This window comes from Danio rerio, chromosome 23 (assembly GCF_049306965.1).
Source record: "Danio rerio strain Tuebingen ecotype United States chromosome 23, GRCz12tu, whole genome shotgun sequence".
In the NCBI taxonomy this organism is placed as follows: domain Eukaryota; kingdom Metazoa; phylum Chordata; class Actinopteri; order Cypriniformes; family Danionidae; genus Danio; species Danio rerio.
Window position 1 is genome coordinate 22,818,933 of NC_133198.1, and position 24,562 is coordinate 22,843,494.

Below are 24,562 nucleotides of genomic sequence, written 5' to 3' on the forward strand. Positions count from 1 at the left end.
TGCTCTCGGATCTCGATGTCCTGCAGCAGAACAGGTATATCTGTGTACGTTCAGGCTGACAGATTGATACGTCCACGCCCTGCCTGCTGGAAACAGAGCATATATAGCAGAGATCTGTGGATCAGCGGTCCACGCACTAAAACTCTGCTGGAAACGCATTGCTGGAGAGACACGGGAGAGACACTAATGGACTTCCATTTTCAGGGCCTCATCTTCACAGTGTCAGCCTTATTCAGCGTCACTTTATCTCCGCCCCCTCTGCTTTCCTCTTCTCTCCTGTTGTCTCTGCTTTGTCATGGCCATGTAACTGGATTAGTTCTGCTTCCACTTGCACTAAGAGGCAAACTTCACTTATTGTGTGACAATTAGCATCAGGAGCATCAGTTTTTTTGTTATCACCTGTCAACAGAGCAGTCCCAGATGACAGCTGTTAGCCATCTCTATACATAAAGCCAGTCCGAAAGCTTTCACATCTTCTCAACCGTGACACAGGTGGCGGTGTCAAGGTTTCCAAACCTTTTGTGTTCGTTTATTTCAGGTTTAAAGTAACCACTGAAATGGAATTTACGCAGCGATGCAACATCTGATGTTCTAGCAACCAGACATTCACTTGTCACAACAAAAAAATACATATTTTAAGGGATAGAATTCGAAAATGAATGCTTTGTCATTGTTTTACTTAATCTTTACCTCATTCCAAAGCCACAAGAGCATAAAAGTTAAATGTAATTGCTTGATGCACAAACAATCAAACCTCTTGTTCTTGCAGAAGCACAAATGTGTTTTTGTGACATAAAAACAAAGCTCTTTAGTCCTTGTGGAAGCATAAATGTGTGTGTGCAAGGTGCAAAGCAACTTGTAGTTGATGATATAGTCTTCTGTTCATACATACACTCACTGGCCACTTTATTAGGTACACCTGTTTAACTGATAGTCATCACACTTTTCTAATCAGCCAATCACATATCAGAAACTCAATGCATTTAGGCATGTAGACATGGTCAAACTGAGCATTAGAATGGGGAAAAAATGTGATTTAAGTGACTTTGATTGTGGTTGTTGGTGCCAGACGTACTGGTCTGAGTATTTCAGAAACTACTGATCTACTGGGATTTTCACGCACAACCATCTTTAAGGTTTACAGAGAATGGTCTGAAAAAGAGAAAATATTCAGTGAGCGGCAGTTCTGTGGGCACAAATGCCTTGTTGATGCCAGAGGTCAGAGGAGAATGGCCAAACTGATTTCAGCAGACAGAAGGGCAACAGTAACTCAAGTAGCTACTCGTTACAACCGAGGGATACAAAAGAGCACCTCTGAATGAACAACACAGCCAATCCTAAGGCCAATGGGCTACAGCAGCAGAAGACCACACTGGGTGCCACTCCTGTCAGCTAATAACAGGAAACTGAGTCTACAATTTGCACAGGCTCACCAAAATTGGACAACAAAAGATTGGAAAAACCTTGCCTGGTCTGATAAGTCTAAAAATCTTCTGCGACATTCGGATGGCAGGGTCAGAATTTGGCGTTAACAACATGAAGCATGGATGCATCTTGCCTTGTATAAATGATTCAGGCTGCTGGTGGTGGTGTAATGGTTTCTTGGCACACTTTGGGCCCATTAGTACTAAACGAGCATAGTGTCAATGCCACAGCCTACCTGAGTATTGTAGCCGACCATGTCCATCCCTTTATGACCACAATGTACCCATCTTCTGATGACTGATTTCTTGAACATGACAATGAGTTCACTGTACTCAAATGGCCTCCACATTCACCAGAGCTCAATCTAATAGAGCATCTTTAGAATGTGGTGGAATGGGAGATTTGCATCATGGATGTGTAGCATCCAATATGAACCAAAATCTATGAAGAATATTTCCAGTACCTTGTTGAATCTATGCCATGTAGAAAAAAGGCGGGACGATTTACATTTACCAGACATTTATAAAAAAAAAAAGAGGATAAAAAAGCCCTTCAAATGCAAAACCAACTTTACCTTAAACCAAGCAAACACATATTTCCTACTTTTTAACAGCAACAAAAAACAAACAAACATCTAAGCAAATGAAAGCGTAAGACTGCACAATGTTTCCCCAGGAAAATGGATTGTTTAAAAAGAGTCTGGTGTATATTTAGAAAAATGAGTGCATCACCTACAGGTGGATTTGTATATGTCCTCTTCACTATTAGAGACAGACCATTTAGAAACAGGTTGCTAATAATTATATGAACGCAAACTTTTGGAACTCATTCAGCTGTCCTGCCCCACTTTGAAAATCTCTGCTACACCCCTGGGGCCTCATATACGAAGATTTCCAGATGACAAACTTGCAAATAACACCATTTTTCTTTGGTCTACCTCCGAAAGGAGCACCTCCAATTCACATTCTTGTCAAAGTTTCTCTTTTTGCTTGCTTTTGCCATTGCTTTTTTGTTAGGTTTTGCAAAAGTAGAGTCATTAGCATATTCATATGAGGAAGGGAGGGGTTTTGCGGTCGTGGACATGCGCTCAGTTTAATGTTAATTAAATTAATTAATAATGTATGAAGAGAATATACATGGGATTCGGCGTACGCAGTGTTTCATACATCTGAATTTTTACTGCGTATGCACATTTACAGTTTAGTGCGTACGCAATGTTTTAGTAAGAATTCAACACAAGTCTTTGTACAAGAGGCCCCTGGTCACTGGGTGATACTTTCAAGCTGGTCAGAGCAGGTGAAACCTCAGGATCTATTCTAGCCCCTAAAACAAGATCTTCAACTAAAACTAGTCATGCCTGTTATCTGTCTCCACCTACAAACTCTGCCCCCTCCTGAAACACATAATAAGCTGGAGCAACACAATCTCAAGGCGATTTGTAACTTTTTCATTTAGTGGCTAATTCGTATGACTTCGTACGATCTAATTCGTACAATTTAGTGCCATACCTTGTTTTTAAAATCGTACATTTTCAACGATTAGCACAATTAGCCAATAAACTGGCAAAATGTAAAATACCTACGTTTTCTCGTGAGATCAGGCTGGCAGAAGGACTCTGTCTCAAATGAGACTTGTTTCAGACTTGTGTTAGACTTGTAAGAGACTCTTGTAGGCTCTTGCAGATTTGTGGACTTGAAGACGCTGTATTCAAGAAATTCTGCTTGTTTGAGTCTGTCCAATGCAAATAAGTGGCCAGTGCTGTTGTTAGAAAATTAAAGGTTAAGTATTGATTAAAAATATGCATTTTCAAGTGCCTCTTTAAAATGACCGCAGACTCAGCTGTTGGCATAGAGTTTGGCAAGTCATTCCAGCAGAATGGAACATAAAAGGTGATTTGTAATTGATTTTGAGCTTTTGGAAGAACCATAAAAAGATGCTTGGCAGCAGAGCACAGGGTCCTATTGGGTACAAAAGCCTGAAGTAGTAGCTTCAAGAAATTGGGTGATGATGGATATCATAAATACAAAGTATAATCAAAACAATGAAATACAACATCTAAAGACCCCACGCATACAGTTAAAGTCAAAATTATTAGCCCCCCACCTTTGATTTTTTTTTTTATTATTATTTTTAAAAAATATTTCCCAATTTATGTTTAACAGAGCAAAGGCATTTTCACAGTATGTCTGATAATATATTTTTTTTTCTTTGGGAGAAATTCTTTTTTTGTTTTATTTCAGCCAGAATAAAAGCAGTTTTGCATTTTTAAACACCCTTTTAAGGACTCTTTTAAGTACTCTTTAAGGACATTTTAAGGTTCTTTAAGCTACATATTTTTTCATAGTCTAGAACAATCCATCGTTATACAATAACTTGCCTAGTTAACCTTATTAACCTAGTTAAACATTTAAATTTCACTTTATGCTGCATAGAAGTGTCTTGAAAAATATCTAAGAAAATATTATTTACTGTCATCATGGCAAAGATAAAATAAATCAGTCATTAGAAATGAATTATTAAAACTATTCTGCTTAGAAATTTGTTGAGAAAATCTCTCTGTTAAAAATTGGGGAAAAAATAAACAGAGAAGCTAATAATTCAGGAGGGCTGATAATTCTGACTTCAACTGTATATCTGTGTAATATATTTACTGATTTGAATATCTCCTGATGTCTGATGACAGTCTCAATTGCAGCTGAATGCAAAAACTTGATACAGTATTGTGATAAACAAAACAGATGGGTTTTTTTGTCTAAAGCTTAGTGTTGGTCACTATTTACTATATGGAAGACAAAATGGCAAAAACATGTAGTATAATAGTAAATCCAGTAAATTATGAATAACTTTTCATTTTGGACTTTAATAAACTGCATTATTTTAATAAATATATCCATTTTGCAAGAGTGACACGGTGGCTCAGTGGGTAGCACTGTCGCCTCACAGCAAGAAGGTTGCTGGTTCGTCCCCTGCTGAGTCAGTTAGAATTTCTGTGTGGGTTGCAACTTGAAGGGCATCCGCTGTGTAAAATATATGTTGGATAAGTTGGAGGTTCATTCCGCTGTGGCGACCCCTGATTAATAAAGAGACAAGCCGAAAAGAAAATGAATGAATATCAGTTATGCAGTCATGCCAAGTACAATTTCTTTAGGAGCTGCGAATAAAATAGCTGAAACTTTTTCTCTATGGAGTCTTTGATCATTGTTGCCAGTCAAAAAGTTTGAAAACCACTAGCGAAAGCTCATGCAGCGATTTTTGCAGAAGTATGTCATTGAATAGGAGTTCATTTGTAAGACAGTACAAATGTGCATTGCATTCTCAGTTTGGCCTCAATATTTGCTCAATACAAATTCATCTCCTATTGTCAGCTTTCTCCTTCAGGTCAGCTTCTGTCATTGTGAAGCAGCAGTTTGAAGAGAATCTATCTGAGCATATCCACATGTTTCTGGCTAGCTGAACTCAGAAAAAAAAGAAACAGTTTAATGACAGATATTTGAAGCTATCTCTATCTCTAAATCTATCACCCCCCTTGGGCACTGAGATTTCTTAGTTGTACAGTTATTTGGCTAAACATTTGGGTCTGTGTTTATATATTTGTCCAATGAGTATGTTTCTGGCATTCATAAATCATGTGGATCTGAAAATACCAACACAGGCTCATTTTGAAAACGTAGTCCCGTGGACGTTTCCGGAGACGGCGAATTATGTAGCCGGATGTACAGTACGTATGGCTGCATTTCACTTTTTAAGCGAACGATACAGGGCAATATGACGTTGTTCCTTTTCGCGCTTACCGGCTGACTGCTTACCTTCGTGTGGATGGCTTTCCTGCTGCAACCAGTTTGTCCGGTTAGCTTGTCATGTACGTCGACTTGAGACACAGAGATGAGTTGACCATGACCACGACGACCGGGGAAGAGCGGTTCCAGAAATCAGGTAAGACAAAAGCAGAATCCAAAAACTAAAATGAAAAAGTGAATAACAGGGTGAGAATGTGGTCAAATCCGTGGTAAAAATCAGACGAGAGCTTTTCTTTTTCTGGACGGCTTTTGTTAATCGTTGGTTGGGTTTAGGGAAGTAAGTGGGTGGACGGGTCGAACAGTAAAATTGGTTGGGTTTAGGGAAGGAGGAGGGTGTTTCAGTCGATTGGTCGGTCGCCCAGTCAATCATTCAGTCATTCAGATAGGCGGTCGGTCGAAAGCAGCCTCTGGTGGGTTTATATGAGAACACCGCTGGTGCAAATGGCACTCGCGAGAAATATTTGATATAGGAAAAAGCATACACAGCGGCCTCTCGTGGATTCGCGAAAAACAAAAACTGCAAAAATACGTACCTCCCGGGATGATTTTGCGGTCTCCAGAAACCTCCATGGCACTATACAAGCGATGTGTTTACACCTAAGAGTTCCTTTACATGGACATGAACTTTGTTTGCTGCTCAATCTTAATTCTTTAACAAGTAACTCTTCTAACAAAAGGTTTCCACAAGGTTTAGGAGAATTTATGGACATTTTTGACCATTATTCTAGTGCCTTTGCAAGGTGAGGCACTGATGTTAAATTAGAAGGCATGGCTCACAGTCTCAGCTCCAATTCATCCTAAAAATTTTCATTTGGGTTGAGGTTAGGACTCTAAGGCAAGTCAAGTTCCTCCACATTCATCCATGTCTTAATGGACCTGGCTTTGTGCACTGATGTGCAGTCATGTTGTTGGAATATGAAGAGGCTAATCTCAAACTATTTCCACAAAGTTGGAAGCATGAAATTGTCCAAAATATATTAGTATGCTGAAATATTAAGAGTTCCTTTCACTGGAACTAAAAGGAAAATCACCCCTGCACTATAATCCTTCTCTAACAAAACTTTACACTTGACACAATGGTTCGCATTTTATTTTCATGGTTCATTTGTTGAATTTAAGTTACATTGCAACTAATTCTTATTAGATTATATAGACTGTTAGGTTGGGTTTAAGGTTGGGGTTAGGGCTAGTTTAAGTTGACGTAGTTGCAAAGTTTCTTATAATCAGTTTAATGTGTGTTGAAGGAGCAGTGTCAACAGTTATTAAGCAGACAGTCTACTAATTAACCATCAAAATAAAGTGTTACCGTGCAATGCTGTCAGGCAAGAACATCCATCTGATTAGCAATCAGAGAAGCATGATTTGTCCACTCAAGAGAACACATCTTTACTGTCCTGAGTCCAGTGGTGGCAAGATTTATACCACTAGATGGAACATTTTGCATTGACTTGATGATGTAAGGTTTGGATGCAGCTGCTTGGCTATGGAAAACCATTACACTGTGTGCTTCAGCATGCATTGACCCCTCTCTGTGATATAACATGACCGATCACGTCATGGCTGAGTTGGTGTTATTCCCAATTGCTTCCACTTTGTTATAATAATCCCTAACAGTTGATCATAGAATATTTTATTGACAGGGTTCTTGCACCATTTTAAAAGTAAAATTTAATGCTTTTTAAGACCTTATTAAGACCTCAACAAATATAATTTAAGACCCAAAAATTATTTAATTTCTTTGGAATAGGCTACTCATTTTAATGTTTTCGTTTGATTAAAATAAATTGTGCCTCGTCACAGTATGGATAACCCGCAGTACCTGCCTTTTGGGTGTCTGGTGGTGAAATGAAACTGTTATAGCTGACTGTGAGGGGGCGTCTGAACTAGAGCTGTAATCAGGCTATAAGAGTTAGGGCTGATAGAGCCCGAACCCGACAGGTACATTTTGATTGACAGCTTTTTAAAAGCCCAAACCCGTTTATAGCCCGACATTATCCAAATGTGCACATGCACAGCTCTTTTTTTCATGAATGAGTTGTTTATATGCGTTAACATTACTTATCCATAACATAGGCTACAGGCTAAGTTGGAACAAAAAAAATAAGCCCCCTGTAACATCTTAACATCTCAACACTCTAAATAGGCCTGGGTACATACACTTAACCTTCAAATTGGCCAACACACCAATAAAAATAAGTCTTTCTTAGCAAATGAATTAAAATAAATGATAAATGATGACGGATATTTGGCAATAACGAAATTAGGATAAAGGCTCAGTGGGATTTGTTTTGCCACTTCTCTTCACAATAAGGTGATGGTGAAGCTGAATAATAAAAGAATAATGCCAAAAAAAGCCTGTATACTCTGCATACATTATGATTTTATTAATATTTAGTTATAATTTGAAATTCTTTACTCATCAAGATTGGGTTGACAATTTTGAATCCACTGTAAATGGCTTTAGCGCAGTCCTGCGCTCACTGAGCAGCACTGAACACCTTTTCTCTGCTGCTGCTACTGGCCGGGATACACTACTGATCCGGCTAATTTAGCATGTTTTGGGTAGGATTGTTTGTTCATCTTCCACCAGTCAAAAACATTAATTTCATTTTCCATGACAGAGGTTTCAAAGCAGCGAGTGTCCTCGTCATGTCCTGTCAGCACGCTGGACACTGCTCCTTAGTGCTCTACTGTAATACGTAGTGTATGAGCGACCACCAAAATACCTTTATATACCAGCGGCTAGAATGACTGTTCGAATAAAACAGGCGGATGGCCTAACCGCTGACATAATTAGCTCTTTTTGACATCTCTGTCATCATTTGTTTAACCTTTGCAAGGATGGATTTCAATGTTGTAACAAACAATTTGATTACTTCCTCGCGCTAATCGAAATGCATCACATGACTGTTCATTTACTGCGCAAGCCCAAGCCCGGCACGACCCCGTCTAAAATGATAGAAATAAAGTCCGAACCAAACAAAGATCTTCAGCTCTAGTCTGAACTAGTAACATTGTTAGGTCGAGCTGCAAACAATGCAGGGATTAACCTGGACCCGCTATGACTAGCTGCTGCAACGTCCAGCTGCTGCTTTCCTCCTTTCATGTGATACTCGATGACTTTGAGCCCCATGGTCCCTAATGAAAAGGTCTTTTTGCAGAATTTACACATTGCCTCTTTGCCACGTCGTTAAATTTACATTCTCCCATCTTTGCATTTTGAACCTCACATCAACAACCGCGTAATGACAGCACGCAGGTGCAGACCGGCGTCAGCGTCTGTACTCTGTACCCGACCTACCGTAATAAGCTAATAAATCACGGAGACTGTCATTTCTCTCCTGTTTCACATACTTAATTAATCAACTATTAGATGTTTTACGGTGGACCACTGTGCTTCCCTAACGTCGTTAAGCAGACCGGCTGAAAATTTAATACTTACAGCCACTTTACGGTAAAATTTAAGACAATTTAAGACCTTAATTTCCCGGATTTTAATTTAAGACGTTTTAAGACTTTTTAAGGACCCGTGGGAACCCTGCATTGAGAAGAAATTCTGTGAATGGACTAACTGCCCACATGGAAACCTATCATGGTTCTATAGTTATATTCACTGAGCTCCTAAAAGTAACCTATTCCTTCAAAAATGTTTTTGTGAATGTTTGATGTTAGACACCTGTTTCCACAGAAGTTATAGAAAACCCAAATTGAATGATTTAGAGAAACTTTTAGCAACACTCTCTACTTCACATCAATGAAAACCAATGAGGAGCAGTGGTATGGGAACAGAAACATTTACATGAGTAATATCACACAATTAGCAGTGCGATATGGCTGTATATCGGCACTGGTTTAGGTGTGCATCTTTTCTCTGCCTTAGTGTCCCACCAGTCATGGTATACAGCCATATCTTGCTACTCGTGTGATATTGCATTTCTACAACAGTTCGACAACATAAACATGAACATAAAAAAGAAAATCAAACATAGAGAAAATCTTTTTGTACAAGGAACTACTTTCTTCTGTCATTCCTTCAGATCTGCAGCTGACGTCAGAACAGCAGAAACTGTTACTAATTCACACACACATTTTCTCTTCTAAGGGCTTATTATGTGGTCTCTGTCGCCATCTTGTGGATGGACAACATCAACTGTCTTTGCTCTGCTTAGTATGACAGGCTGATGGATACCGATGCGCTGTTTCTCCGAAATTGTAAATATTTAAAACGCACACCTAATAAATAAACTGCATAGATGCAATCTAAACAACTACATTCTTGCCTAAAAAGCCTCAAAAGTACATTATGTTGTCCAACAGCTGCATAATTTGTCGAACTGTAGTGTGTTTATTGACCTGTGGTCACTCTTTGTGGGTAGTAATACAGATGGGTGAGGAGGCTGAACAAGTTCTGATATTGCAAAATATTGCACAGCTATCAGCCAATCAGATTTGAGAACCAGACAGAACTGTTGTATAAATAGTAATATCGTATGCCCTCATGTCTCCTCAAGTGTATAAAAATAGATAAAACCTAAACATTACAATTTGTACTCAACTTTGACCAAACATTGTATAGAAGTTAGAATATATATAAAATAAATATATTAATTATATTACATTGATTATTACTACATGAATGCATGCCAGTATTTTGTGGTTTTAGAGGGGCATTTATACAAATCTAATCCTTCAAAAAGCTATGGCAAAACTCTGCTATTTAAGGAGAAACATGTAGGCAGTCGTTGTGCAAAAAGTTCATTCATAACACAGCACAAGTATGCATTGCATTCTCAGTGTGGCCTCTGTGCTTGTTCAATACAGCTTTCTCTTTCAGGTCAGTGGATAATACCGTATTTTTAGCACCATACTGATGTGGTGTTATATTGATACACCATGATACAGAACTTTGAAAAGTTAAATGTTTAATTAGGTTTATCAGGCTTACACTTATCAGAAGTAGAATTTAAAATTCTTGCTTGGGCTTAACTCATATTATTGTTCAGCCTACAATATATTGTTCAAAAACATAAAAAGAAGGGTTATTTTCAAATCCATTTAACAATTAAAATGCTTAATTATATTATTTATAATTTTATTATTAAAAATGTGTCATTCTGTAGTTTATAATGTTGTGATTCCACTTTTTAAATTTAAACGTTTTAAATTTATCCATTTATTTTCCTAATTAAAGACCAGAATTTTAATAACAGTCTTAAAATGAAATAAAATACCAGCTTACATCACTAATACTTCATTATCAGTTTATTCTCTAACCATGAACACACACATATAAAGGACGTCACTGTTTTCAATAATTTACAAAACAGCAAGTTTGCACGATTGGCCCCCCAAAAAGAAGTTCATGTGTAAATCAATATCCAAATGTGCATAAAATGGCCTGGTAAACAGCAATCAGGCCCAAGAAAACCATAAGAAGCAGCTTTATCATAAATCTATAAATACCCACAATCAGTACAATTCAATTAGAGTTTTATTGAGTTTATCTGTTTCTCATGACTGAGCATTATCTCGTCTGCTATCTAAATTCTCATCTGCAGTCATCATGGCGAATGAAAACATTACAGCAACACATTCAATTACGAGTCAGAAGAGGATGGATGGATATACCAGGAATTGTGATCACTGCAGGGACCTTTGGAGTTGCTGACTCCAGCGAGTGAGTCTCTCCAACTCTGTTTACCCAGTAACCCTCTCTCTACACCCACCTCGCCACCGACAGCGCCGTCGCATAGCAACCCAACACGACGCGTGCAGCCAGAGTGGGAAGTTGGCCGAGTGAGACAGAGAAAGAGCTGGTGGACAAGTAGTGTGAAGAGGTGAGAGCGAAATACAGAGAAAGGAGCAAATAAATGGACAGTGACAGTTCAATATGACCATTACCGCCGTTTGTGGCACCAAGGCAGGACTACGGCATTAAGAAAATGAGTTTAACAGGTGTAACAACAGTTTGCGACAATGCCACCAGGGGGAACAAAGGGACGAGATGTAAACAGACAGAAATATACAGTAGCTGTAATGGCCCGGTTCCACCGAGTCGTACAGTACTGTCCCACTTTTTCATCACCCTTTGCAAAGAGTAATAAGGGTACCAAAAGACGGAGCTAGACGTGCAGCTGAACGCTATTGGTTTACAGAGATATGTCATTCGCTCGCATACCAAGCCAGAATGAAAACAAAGGAACCGCCATATTTTAAATAGACAGTCGAGACATTACACCATATATATTATATACATATAATTATGAGCCATGGTTGACCCGAGCTCAAACAAACCTTGTCGTTGTCTTGATGAACAGCCACAAAGCCAAAAAAAACAAAATTTGCTGTGCCCTGTTGTTGTTTTACAAGGCCGTCTTAAAGTGTCAGCGGTTTCACTTTGTCCAGAAAGCTCGCAATCTCGTCTATATTTAAAAATAGATATATTTTTGAGCTCAAATTAATAACCTGCTCATGATCATTGAATTGTTTTGATCCTGTCAGAAAGGAACAAACGTTAGAGTGCCGCGCTAAAAGAACAAAGTAGAAGCTGGAAAAAACAGCAGCAAATGATACTTCTGCAACCTGAAACATGAACAAACTGCCATGTTTAACTATTATCATCACCTTTTGGACTATAATAAACTCGGAATGACAGGATTACTTTCTAACAAAAGGCTATATGTGCTGCTGAAGATTAACGAAACATACAGTATGAGAGGTTTGCTTTGACTGTGGGCTATATTTCGTGTTGTTTTTAACCCAAATAAGGACTAAATGTATGCTGTGTGTGGTTTTTCTGTAAGTGGTAACATATCGGAGACTGTAAGGGTCTGTATGTGTTCATATATGTTGCATTTATTTATTTATTTATTTTATACAATTGCAGATTTAACAGATGGCACTGTCGCACTGTCAGTGATCTGCAGTTATAATCAAATTTTGTTCATAGAAAAGTTAGTAATAAACATTTATGCAGAAGTATTTATGTGTATAAAGCATCTGTTTTGTGTGAAGTGCTTCTCATATGATATGTGAATGACTCGTGCAGCTTTACTGTAGACATTTCTTCGAGTGAAAATGACGTCGTCTGAAACTTTCTGTCGTACACCATGCCCACCAAAAGAGTACCATTGGTGCCCATTTAGCAGTGGAAACGCAAACCTGATAAAGGTGACCCGAACCGACCTGTACCATACCGTATTGTACCACTCTAGAAACAAGCTACAAATACCTTGCTACATGTAAATGAAGATCAAATAACAAAACAAAGCATTATAACTCCTTTATAAATCATTATAAACATGTTAACAAGCTTTCTTATCATTGTAAACTTGTTAAATGCAATGAAGATTAATTTTTAAAATTAAAACTAAAGAAATAAAAGACAACTAAAATGAAAGTACATATGAGTTAAGTAATAAATAAATAAAGTAGTAGGAATGTGGGTAGTATTAATGCAGTTTGGACGTGCTATATCCGTAATGTCATTATCAGATGACTTACTTCAGTTCAAAGGTGTCATTTCATTACCATTCATAAATTTTCTCACATGAACCTATGGTATAGTATAGCGTTGATTGCATGTACACTTCATAATCTCGCCTAACGCAGTTTATTCCTATACTATGTTTTTTAATACTATGAATTTGGATTTAATTCTTAGCTAGCATGCTATATTTATGTATGCAATTACAGATAATTGCTTTTTTAATCCTCTTGTCTTTCTGGTTCTCTGAAGTCCCTCCCTCAGAAATATGTGATGGGCTCTTATTGGTCTGCTGGGCTAATGTGTTCTGATTTGCTAAACAGCTAATATACATTAGTGATGGGAAGTTTGGATCATATTACTGACTCTGACCTTTGAGTTTCATTTATTGAGATACACAAATCTTTTTTCCAAGTCATTTAGTTCATTTAGCTCAATTTGCCAAAACTTTATTAAAATGTTACCTGTTGCTTCCAAACTCATCTACAACTACACCAAACATTGACCACACTAAATACAAGTCATAACTATATTGCTAAAGGAAGAGAAAATAATCATTTAATGTTTACCTGGTCTTTTGTCTTTGATTATGCCAGCTCACCTCTTCTGATAGGTCTTCAAATTTGAGTGGTTCGTTCACAGACAGCTTAACCATTGGACACAGTCTGAGCCGAAAGGAGCCATGATTAGTTCACTTTTCAAGTGTTCGAGTTATTGAATCGTTCGTTCATCATCTGACAGCATGTGAAGAGAGATGACATAACCCCAGGACTTGAGAAATGACCGGATCAAATCTTTTGTGGCTCTAAATGCATATGACTGGCTTCTGTCTTACATGTGATGAATGAAGGACTCAAACTGAAGACTTGAGAAATGAATGGATTAAATATTTTTCTTGCTCTAAAAGTATGATTGGCTTCTATCTTTTGCGAGATGAAGGAACGACTCAAAACCAATAGAAGACTCGAAAATGAAAGTAATCTTCTACTCCAACTGCACAAATGTGCACATGTGTCAAAGATGTATAAGGTACTAGAGACCTAGACTTAGGTAAAAGTACAAGTCCTCTATCAAAAAAGTGACTTGAGTAGAAGTTGAAGTGCTTTTTAAGCACCATACTTAAGTGGAAGTACTAAAGTATTCAAAATTTTTTGTATTGCAAGTAGTTTATTTCAAAATTTATTACTCAAGTAATGAAAGTAAAAGTACAAGTATTGTGTAATGTAGTTATTAAAGAATAGCAGTCAAAAGACATATTGTTTTGTTTATTTTAAAAAATTTTTTTGGGCCACGTGATTAAGCAGAACGAAAAGAAACATGGCTTACGATACTGTTTTTCTCTCATGCTTGAACCACATATATTGTGTGTCACGAAAACACTCCGTAATCCACTCAAAACGCTATTGAATCCCATTTTCGCATCGCAAATTACCGGTTATAAACGCTGAAGAATGGAAGTTCTAAACATTCTACCAGAAGACGCTGGTCGCTATGGTGCCCTCTATGCAGCAGCCAAGAAAAAGGTCTTTTATTGTAATAAGTAGGGTTGTAAATTTAAACTGGTCTCACGGTTTGGTTTGGTTACGATTATTATGCCATCGATTCGGTTCAATTCGATATCTCGGTGCATTGATGATGCTTTCCATATATAATTAGATTTTTTCTTCATAACACAAGACTTTTTTTAAAATAAAAATCTATAAATATATTAATATTTACGTATTATTTGTAATACAATTTTGTTCTTTAAAACAGCAGTAAGAACTGTACCCTTAATTTGACCTGTTCAAAGAAAACACTCTTTCTAAATGTATCAAACAAAACTCCAACACATGCACAGAAAACAGTATGAGCATTTTTTAGCAAATAAACTCATGTAAATATTATCCCACTTGCTTTTTGAGTGCTGACAGGCGAAGTCTTACACCCCTATGATTGGTTATTGTCTACACCTGCTCAACAGAAAGGGCTGTGATTGGCTTTAGAAACGAAAGCGCTGTTCACCGATGGCCGCGGACAGCCGTGGTTACAGTCTGTATGCGCACAATACCCGGTTATCACAGGTAATCTATAATAGAAACAGTGGAGAAGACTCGCACCACAGGCACGGTTGTGTCTGGATCCACAAGTAATGCTTTAACAGCCAAGAGGAGAAGAAAAGTTACCTCACAAACATGCCAGCGGGTTAAATGTCCAAAGTGAGAGAGAGAGAGAGAGGTAAAGATGCAGTTTTACAGCATTTCTCCGTAGTGGTGAAATATGCCGCCTTCATTGTAGTAAGAGCATTATTTACTCGCCCTCGGCCTCCTTCGCCATAGTATTCCACTGTGACATCGTGCATAGGAGATAAATGACGTCAGTACGTAATAACCGGTTATGATCTATTACTGAACCGACATCAATAATTTTGACACCCCTAGTAACGAGTAACAATGCAGCACATAAAAAATGTATCGGAGTAAAAGTATTAAACTCATCAAAAACATGTTCTGAAGTAAAAGTGGAATAGGAGAAAAAAACAATTCTCCAGTAAAGTACAAATACAGCGTTTTAGTACAGTACAGTAGTGAAGTAGTTCTACTTGGTTACTTTATATCTCTGACATGTGTGAATGAACAAATCACTCCCTGAGAGTACTCAAGTACTTATTATTCTCGAATCATACAAAATAATTGTGAAAAATGAAACCGTTTAAAAAACAACACATCACTAATGCACGCTGTCTGTAAACGTCATGCCTAGGTGCAGAATTTACGTAACTTTTAGGGTTTTTGATGTCACAAACCCATGAAAAAGTTTGTATCAGTAATTTGTGGTCTGCCTTAAAAAGCTAATTCTAGAAAAGACTATATGCACTAAACTTTGACCATCAGAGCTTTGTAACATTACACACTAACAATGCTATAAAAGTGAAATTATAATCAAAGTCCTCTCTCTATAATCAAACTCTCACCTGTACTATGCCCTGCTCTGTAAATGGACTAGACAGCCAGTTCATTTACACATTTGCATCCAGTGTGTTTTATGTGTGGTTTGGGAAATTTACAGTCACAGGTATGAGTTGTATGTATTTGAAAGTTTAGGGTACATTTACACAATGACAGTGAAGACCAATATTAGAGAACTACATTTAAATACTTAATTTGTCCCTGAAAAAAAAAAATTTAAACACTGTGATCAGAATGAGACCATGAAAATATAAAGATTCATCACGATTTGAAGAAATTCTATCAGGAAAAGTTGATGCTGGACCATCAGTTCTTTTAAGAACAAAGTCATTCTCAGCATAAAATGCAAAAAAATGCGAAAGTCTTGTAAGTTTGCATGGCTATTTCAGAAATATTTTACCCTCACAATCAAGGTGTAGCAACATTATTAAAATTATGCATTTGAATAACACTTTATATTATACATCTTTAAATTAATTGAGACTATCTATTAATGCAGGATAGGTGATGACAACTGTCTGAGGGCTCCCAGTGCTTACAATTATTCATATTACGTAATTCATACAACAAAACAAAATCATAATGCCTTAATCACCAAAATCATTTTTTGTGTTGAATTATATAATGAAAAGAAAAAAGCTCTGAGCCGAGTCATTTTCAGCTAATTATTTTTTGTTATTTTTTTGTAAATTGGAGTGTGTGCAAAGGACTGTGTGGGTGATTGAAGAACGCCAAGAATGCACGATGCATCCTTCAAGACAAACAATGTAGGATGCGAATCGAAGACTACCTACTGAGCATCCTTAAAATTAAGACATCTTTCGACTGAGCTTGATGACGTTGTGGCCTAGATATGGCATAAGAAGCACCTACTGTATAGTCCACTGTTGTTATTTTGCTTGTGTATACTTTTGCAGTTAACACAAAGAAGATTGCAATATTGGTTATTACATATTTAAAAGTTAGCGTTTCCACTAAAACTCCATTGTCATATAGAGTAACGACTAAAACTATAAAAAAGTTTTCCACTTTTACTTGAAAAATAAAGATCAAGTTCCTGACCATCACTGGAGCTGCTCACTCAGTTTTGTCAAACGCTTTACTCTTTCCAAGGCATGAAAGCTTCTGTTGGTTAATTAAGTTATGGTCGATGAAATCATGCATCAGTTGAACCTGTGTTGCCTCAAATGTGATGACTTTGCATTTTTTTACATAGCTATATTTAATATTTACCTTTATGCTTTGCCTATATGCTTTAAAGAGCCCATATTAAGGCTTACTTTTGAAAATGATCTTCCATACAGTGTGTAACAGCTCTAAGTGAATTAAAACATCCAGCTGAGGTTCAAATCTGAAAATACACATTGTTTAAAAATGTAAATTTTTAAATAAAAGATTCGACTTAGAATCGTTTAAATGATTCATTGTTTGTCTGGATCTTTTGCCTGTTCGTATCGACGTTGACACAAAACAATACCACATATGAAGTGACGGATCCGGTAAAACGTGAACACACCTTTCCTTTCAAACCTAGCTGAGTGCAGGTGGATGTGTGATACATCTTGACTAAAGATGAGTTATTTTTGAGTGAACACTCTGTTGGTTAATGCAATAATATATCCTGACGAGGAATTCATGGGTCATTCGTTAAAGGAAAGATCAGAAAAAAACTGTTGTTGTATCGGACTTTGTCAGAACTTGATAGCAACTTTATTAGCACACAGTACATGGATCAGTTTCTTCCTTCAGTTCACAAGTGTAAGTGTGATTAAAATAGTTGCCTCCTTATTTTCTCTAGCTTGCAAAATATGTAATAAATTTAGTTATTTCTAATCACTCCCTGAGATTTGAACTGTATCTTGATAACTCTTTATATTCACATATTGTGTCTAATGCCATATTGAAAATGTGACACGAGCTGCTTTCTTTACCAATTTAAATGCCTTTGTGAGCTAGCGATCCTCTGCCCTTTGTCATTGCAATGGCAACCATCAGCTGTTCCTACACTTGTGTGGCGGTCAAGTTACGAAATAATTCATAGATTAATATTGAATGTGTGTAGTTGTTTTTAATTATATTTAGGAATAAAGCGATATTCTGGTGTTTAACTGCATTGCTTTAATGCACTCCTGCATTGGGCTCACACATATGCTCTGTGCTCTGGCTACTTCAACAATGTTGAAAAGCCATGGTGAGCGATTCTGTCTATATCGCGCTAAACGCAGTCAACCAATCCCAATAGATTGGGTCATCAGACCAATTAGCACAGATTAGCATCGTGCTAAGGAGAGCTTTGGGAAGAAATAAAGCGCTGAATGAATCATATTGGAGTCGTTGGGATAATTAGATAATTTTAAATGCATATTATAAGACAATGAAAACGTTTTTTTTAACTTGCAAGCATATCAGCCTGTTGTTGGAGACACCAAAACCAAAATATTACCATTTTTAATGCATAATAGGGGCTCTTTAAAGGTACAGTAATAATCAAACAGAATATGTTATTAAAGGTGTAATTTACCTAAAACTGAAAGTCCTGTCATCATTTACTCACTCTTCACTGCTTGCTAACTGGTTTGAGTTTCTTTATTCTCTTGAACAAATAATTAAAAAAAAGAAATGTTAACTTATACAGTAACTATTGACTTACAAAGTATTTGTTTCTCCTACTATGGATGTTAATGGTTTTTAGCTTTCTTTAAAATATCTTCTTTTGCGTCTTCAAGACAGGTTGGCAACCAGTGAAGAGTGAGTAACCAAAGCCTGATTTCACCAAGTAGGACATGTTCCTGGATCTTTGTTGATACAGCATTCCAATCAGCCAATCAGAATTAAGGGATACATTTACCATTTATGTTAAGTTTAGACTTATGGTTAGTTTCAGCCATTTCTACTTGAGTGTAATCCAACTGTTTATCCTCTCTGATTTTGGGAACAATTTACAGTTATGGTTGGGTTTAGGGGTAGGGAATTGGTATGAATTATGTTTTCCAACAAAATGATGTTCTGGAATCAACATAGATGTTAATCCAGGATTGTATCGTACTTGGCAAAATCTTGACATGCGGTTGAGTAAATGGCTAAATAGCTACAACAACTTGAGTGCGAGAAAACAGTGAGTAAAATGATCTATTGCTTTAAATTCCACGTCTTGTTGCTGTGTGAACAGGACATTTTGAAAATCACATCTAGAAGTAAATCTAGAAGTACAAAGACACAATTTGAGACATAAAATATTGTAAGCAAAACATTTATCTTACCATCAGTTGTGGAAGACTTGAGTCTCTGACATAGGCCTTCTACATCTGTAAAGCTTTCCTGGATTTTCTGCAAGGCTTCAGCTCCTCTCAGCTCCATCAGGTTCCGGAGCTCATCCAACGACACCCCAAAGTCACCAGCATGGTTGGCTTCTGCGCCTCCTCCGCCCCGCTTGGGGTAAAACTCCACCGTGCTGTTGGCCATATCACCCATGGTCGCCGTAGTGGACATCTTGAGTCTTAAGGTGATCGGTCCCTGATGTTTGATCTATATGAAGTCTTCTACTTTTTAGCAACGTGAGGCCAGTCTTACTGGCTTAATTAATTTTGGTTTTGAATTGGCTTCTTTACTCCTCTCTCCCTCCCCGGTAGTTCCTCCCGTTCTTCTAACTCTCCATCAGATGAACCAATCGGGACAACATCAGCCGGACACTTATAACGTTTTCAAAGAAATCCTATCCTCTCCACTCAACCCCCTCACCCCAAGGGTCAACAGAACGAGGGATCGGGCCACTTCCAATCCATCAGGACAACGAGAACAAGGGGCGCAAAACCGAAAAGGATGTTTTGTAGATCTGCAGCACTGATGCGTTAGGATTCAAAGGAAGTGGAATGTTGGGATTGGCGAGGAAGCCTGCAGAGACACACAGACAGAATAACACATTACAGTCTTCAAAGTGCTCGTGTGGGCAGCAACTCGGAGTACAGTGGGCATTCCTTAAGAGACAGAGCAGGCATACAGTCAGACGGCTCCGAGCGAATGCTTTCAAACGTATCAGCACGTTTTCACCTCAATTCTAAAGGTCTTTTGTGTTTTAATTGAGTCACACTCTTCTCTTACTCCCATTAATGAGGTATCAGACAGGTCGCCGCAATAATAATTACACTAAACGGATTTTGTGGCCATTTCATGAGCAACACAAGCGAAATCCCTGGACATACAGTGAGGTATACTGTATGAGGGATGTGTGCTTTCACAGATGGTGATGCATATAGCATATACTGTATCTCCAGCGATCCAGACCACTGCATTGGCCCATAGTTGCCATGGCAACATACAGATGCCTCTGACTCCCGCAAAGCTCCTTCGGCCTCACTATACCCCAACACACACACACACACACACACACACACACACACACACACACACACACACACACACACACACACACACACACACACACACACACACACACACACACACTTACATGTACATTTGGTTTTTAATCGCACTCTAACACTAGCTATTTATGTGGCAGCTAGATAACCGACATCAGCTATCGATACCATTTAGGCTCTAATACTTCTTCTTTCTCTCCATCTCCCAGCATTCCTCTGTCCCTACATTCTCTTAGATGACAGTTTGAGCCTCAGACGGCACACCCACAGACACCCACGGCCCGTTCACTGAGCTTCTGATGCACGGACCACACACAACAATGCAAAGTACTTTCTCAATGTGCCAAAGACTAATCTGATTGGCTGAGTGCAGGTAGCATCCAGGAGTAAAAGCCCACAGGGTTTTTTTTCAGCTGTGTGCAAAGTGAGCTACAAGGTTGATAAATTGGTTTATCAAAAAATAATAATAATAAATTATATAAGTATGCACTGGTGCCACCCCTTTACTCTTGTGTATTGCCACAAACAGTGACAAGCAAAGGATACTCTAATGTAGTTTTGAGATTTTTTCAGGCAAGAATGTAGTTGTTTAGACAGCAACAATGCAGTTTAATTACAAAGATAGTGCCTATTTTAGATTATTTATACTTTCAGACCACATAGCATGTCCTTAGGGGAGAAAAACAGCATAATAGAGCATTTTATCAGCATAAAATTCAAACTACAGCTGAACAAAACATTGTAATCTGGTAAGTGACATTCTAAGTTGATCCCTCCTTTATATTTTGTATTGCTGTATTAATACCACAGAAACTGGTAGTGTTTGCTTTGCTCTGGCTTTTTTGGGTTTAATATTATTATTATTATTGTTATTATTATTATTATTATTATAATTATTATTATTTGTATCATTATTATTGTGATCTCCCGATTGCAACAGAGAAATACAGGAAAATCTCTGTAGACTGATGGCATTTCATGCCGTTCAGCCATATAATCTTAAAATGTCAGCAAAAACACCTGTTTTGCCATCACTTTAGATATTATACTAGAGAATCATTCAAATAATAGATCTTAAGTTTGTGAACTGGCAACGGCATCTGCTGTTCTGACTTCAGCTGCAGATGTGAATGAGTGCTAGAAGAAAGTAGTTCCTCATACAAAAAGGGTTATTGAGACTCTCTGTGTTTGATTTTATTTTTTATACAGACACAACGGGGCACAACGCACGCTTCCCATCAGTGCCGACATACAGCCACATCGCACTGCTACTCATGTGATATGACTTAATATATATACACAGTTCTATATACAGTACATACTTATTTATATTTATATATATATATATATATATATATATATATATATATATATATATATATATATATATATATATATATATATATATATATATATATATATTAAACAATGCAAAAATGAACAATTGTTTTTTTTCTATACTTGTGGTATAATATACTGTATAATATACTTCAGATAAACTTGTCAATTAACTTAATTGTCAGTCATGGAAAATAGCTGTTTAGGCAACAATTTGAGAAACTGTCCTTTTATAATCAAAATAGTAACTATATTAAATGATTATGAAATTATATATATATATATAAATATATATATATATATATATATATATATATATATATATATATATATATATATATATATATATACAGTATACACATGTAAAGTTAAACATTTTTACAATTTAAAGCAAATATTTATTTCATTATGGTGGATCATTTTGATAGCAGTAGTGGTTGATGAATTTGCATGAAAATCAGGGTTTGTCTGTTTCGGTGGAGTTTTGGTCTAATTGAACTTCAATAGTTCAATTACAACATTTGATTAATTTTTTTCTTTAGAAATGCGCTTTTGAAGACATCCTTACTGGTGTCCATCTTGAAACAAAACAACCAGCGGTTGATGTACCAGCATTTTTAAATACTATATAAATTAAATAACATTAAAATAATTTCTTAATTACAAAATATTTAAAAAAATGTAACATTTGAAATTAATTGGTTTAATAAAACATATCTGAATGTACAAAAAAAAAAAAAACGAAGAATGGTTGATTGTATTTTTGACAGTTTGTCCAAGAAAGGGGTGTTTAGGTATAAACAATTTTTTAATCCAAAAATATTTTGATTACATATTTATTTAATTACCCAATTATTTTATTTAAAAAATGTATAACCTTCATTGGTAAAAATCCAGTAAAAACAAATAAAATTATGTTTAATTATCAAATTATGTGGTAATTATCAAAATGTAAAATATTAAAATTATAACAAAAATAATTCCAACAGTAATTATTCATTCATTTATTTTCCTTCAGCTTAGTTCCTTTATTAATTTGGGGTCGCCACAGCGGAATGAACCACTAACTTATCCAGCATATGTACTACACAGCGGATACCCTTCGAGCTGCAACTCAGTGATGAGAATCACCCATACACCCCCACATACACTAAAGACAATTTAGCTAACCCAATCCACCAAAAGCGCATGTTTTGGACTGTGGGGGAACCCGTAGCTCTGAGCGGGAACCTATGCCAACACAGGAAGAATATGCAAACAGAAACACAGAAACGCTAACTGACCCAGCTGGAGCTCGAACCAGCAACCTTCTTGCTGTGAAGCGACAGTGCTAACCACTGAGCCACAGTGTGACCCATTTCAGTAATTATTTATAATTAATTTGACTAAAATGCAACATCCATATATGCAATAAAACCAAATTAGTTAGGTAGTTAAAATCAGTTGATCTATTCCAGCCTAAGCTCATGGTGGTACTTGTACTAAGCTGTGATATGGACCAGGTCTCATGATGTTCAGTCAGAATTTGTCTATCTGTCTATACGAGTCTGCTTGTAGGGAGATGAGTGTGGGGTAATGCAGCAGCATTGAGCTGTGTGTGTGTGTGTGTAGGCAGTGTTCAAGAGTGACACAGAGGGTGTCATCACTCTCATGCTGACTCACTAACCCCAGTCTTCCTGCACCCTCCGCTCTTCTGCATACATGCACACACACACCATCCATCAGCTTCTGCACACATTTAACACATCACCTGGGCTCACATGGGCAAAACCTCACTCTGGCTGTGGATACCTCTCATCTTTGACATTTTTTTTATATTTAGATGCTTTTATTAACATTGCATTGGAGACGCACATTAATAAGTTCTTGGGTAATTAAATACATTTTTTGAGATCCAGTAGAGGAAGATCAAACTGCATTGATTTTGAGGGGATAAACTACAGAATTGATTTAACCATGGTATAATGCAGTACGTGTTAAAGATATACGTAAAAGAATTATGTTCTTACTGGTAGCTTAAAAATGATTTAAAATACGGTATATCATACAACAAGCAGAGTACGTGTTAGCCTTATGCACCTAAACAGCACAACAAAAAGTCTGGCCTTCGTTCCAGCTTACTGTGGCCAAGAACCACCTACTTAGATGGAAATATACTGTCTGAATGATGTGTAAAGTAACCATCTATGGTTTATTTTGTGGTTATAGCCAGAGGTAACCTGAAAAAAAATAACATTATATAGTTAAAAGTGTTAGCTCTGAATTCCTATTTCTTTTTTTTTTAAATATTTCCCAAATGTTGTTTGAAAGAGGAAGGTAAATTTCAAAGTACTTCTGATAATATATTTTTTTCTTTTGGAGATAGTGTTATTATTTTATTTCGGCTAGAATGAAAGCGTTTAAAAATAAAAAAATTAAATAAAAACATTTTAGGGTTAATATTATTAGCCCCCTTAAGCAACATGTATTTTTAAATTGCCTACAGAACAGTTATACAATGACTTGCCTAATTAACTTAATTGATAGTTAAGCCATTAAAATATTGTATGACAAAAATTACATTTTTTGCACTATTGCTAAAATAATGATCAGGGACAGTTACAGTATATATTACAACAACAAATCAGAAAAAGTTGGGACAGTATGGAAAATAAAAACAAATTTGATTTCTAAATTTACTTTGATTTGTATATCATTACAGACAATACGAAAAACATTATTTAATGTGTTGCTCATGTTTTTTTATTTTATTTATTTATTTATTTATTTATTATCAAAATAAACACATTCCAATTTTGGTTCTTGCAACACATTTCAAAAAAAGTTTTTTGAAAAAAAAAAAAAGAGCCGTTTTGGGCTTGTAATCAGGAAAATTGGTTAATTAACAATGTGATTTGAAACAGGTGATGTCAACAGGTGATTGTAATTATGATTTAGTACAAAAGCAGCATCCAAGAAAAATAAAGAAAAGAAAAAAAAAAGATAAGATAGATATTTGGATATTCCACCTTCAACAGTGAATAACAATTAAAAGATTCAAGGAATCTGAAGGAATTTCAGTGTGTAAAGGACAAGAGTGCAATCCTAAGCTGTATTATGATCTCTGATACCCAAGGTGGCACCCCATAAAGAGTCCTCATTCATCTATAAGCGATATCACCACATGGGCCCAGGACTACTTTGGCAAACCTT

The 24,562-nt window shown here is 36.7% G+C and overlaps 1 protein-coding gene across 7 annotated transcripts in view; it reads right to left on the reverse strand.

Annotated features, from left to right (window-relative positions):
• Positions 1-24,562, reverse strand: part of atp2b3b (ATPase plasma membrane Ca2+ transporting 3b) — a 116,194-nt gene that overhangs the window by 77,605 nt on the left and 14,027 nt on the right. For 6 of the 7 annotated variants that reach the window (XM_009296742.5, XM_005162078.4, XM_009296741.5 and 3 more), the window contains exon 2: positions 18,917-19,547. In XM_009296742.5, coding sequence (XP_009295017.1) covers positions 18,917-19,145 — 229 coding nt within the window. In that variant the 5' untranslated portion in view covers positions 19,146-19,547. 7 annotated transcript variants of the gene reach the window in all.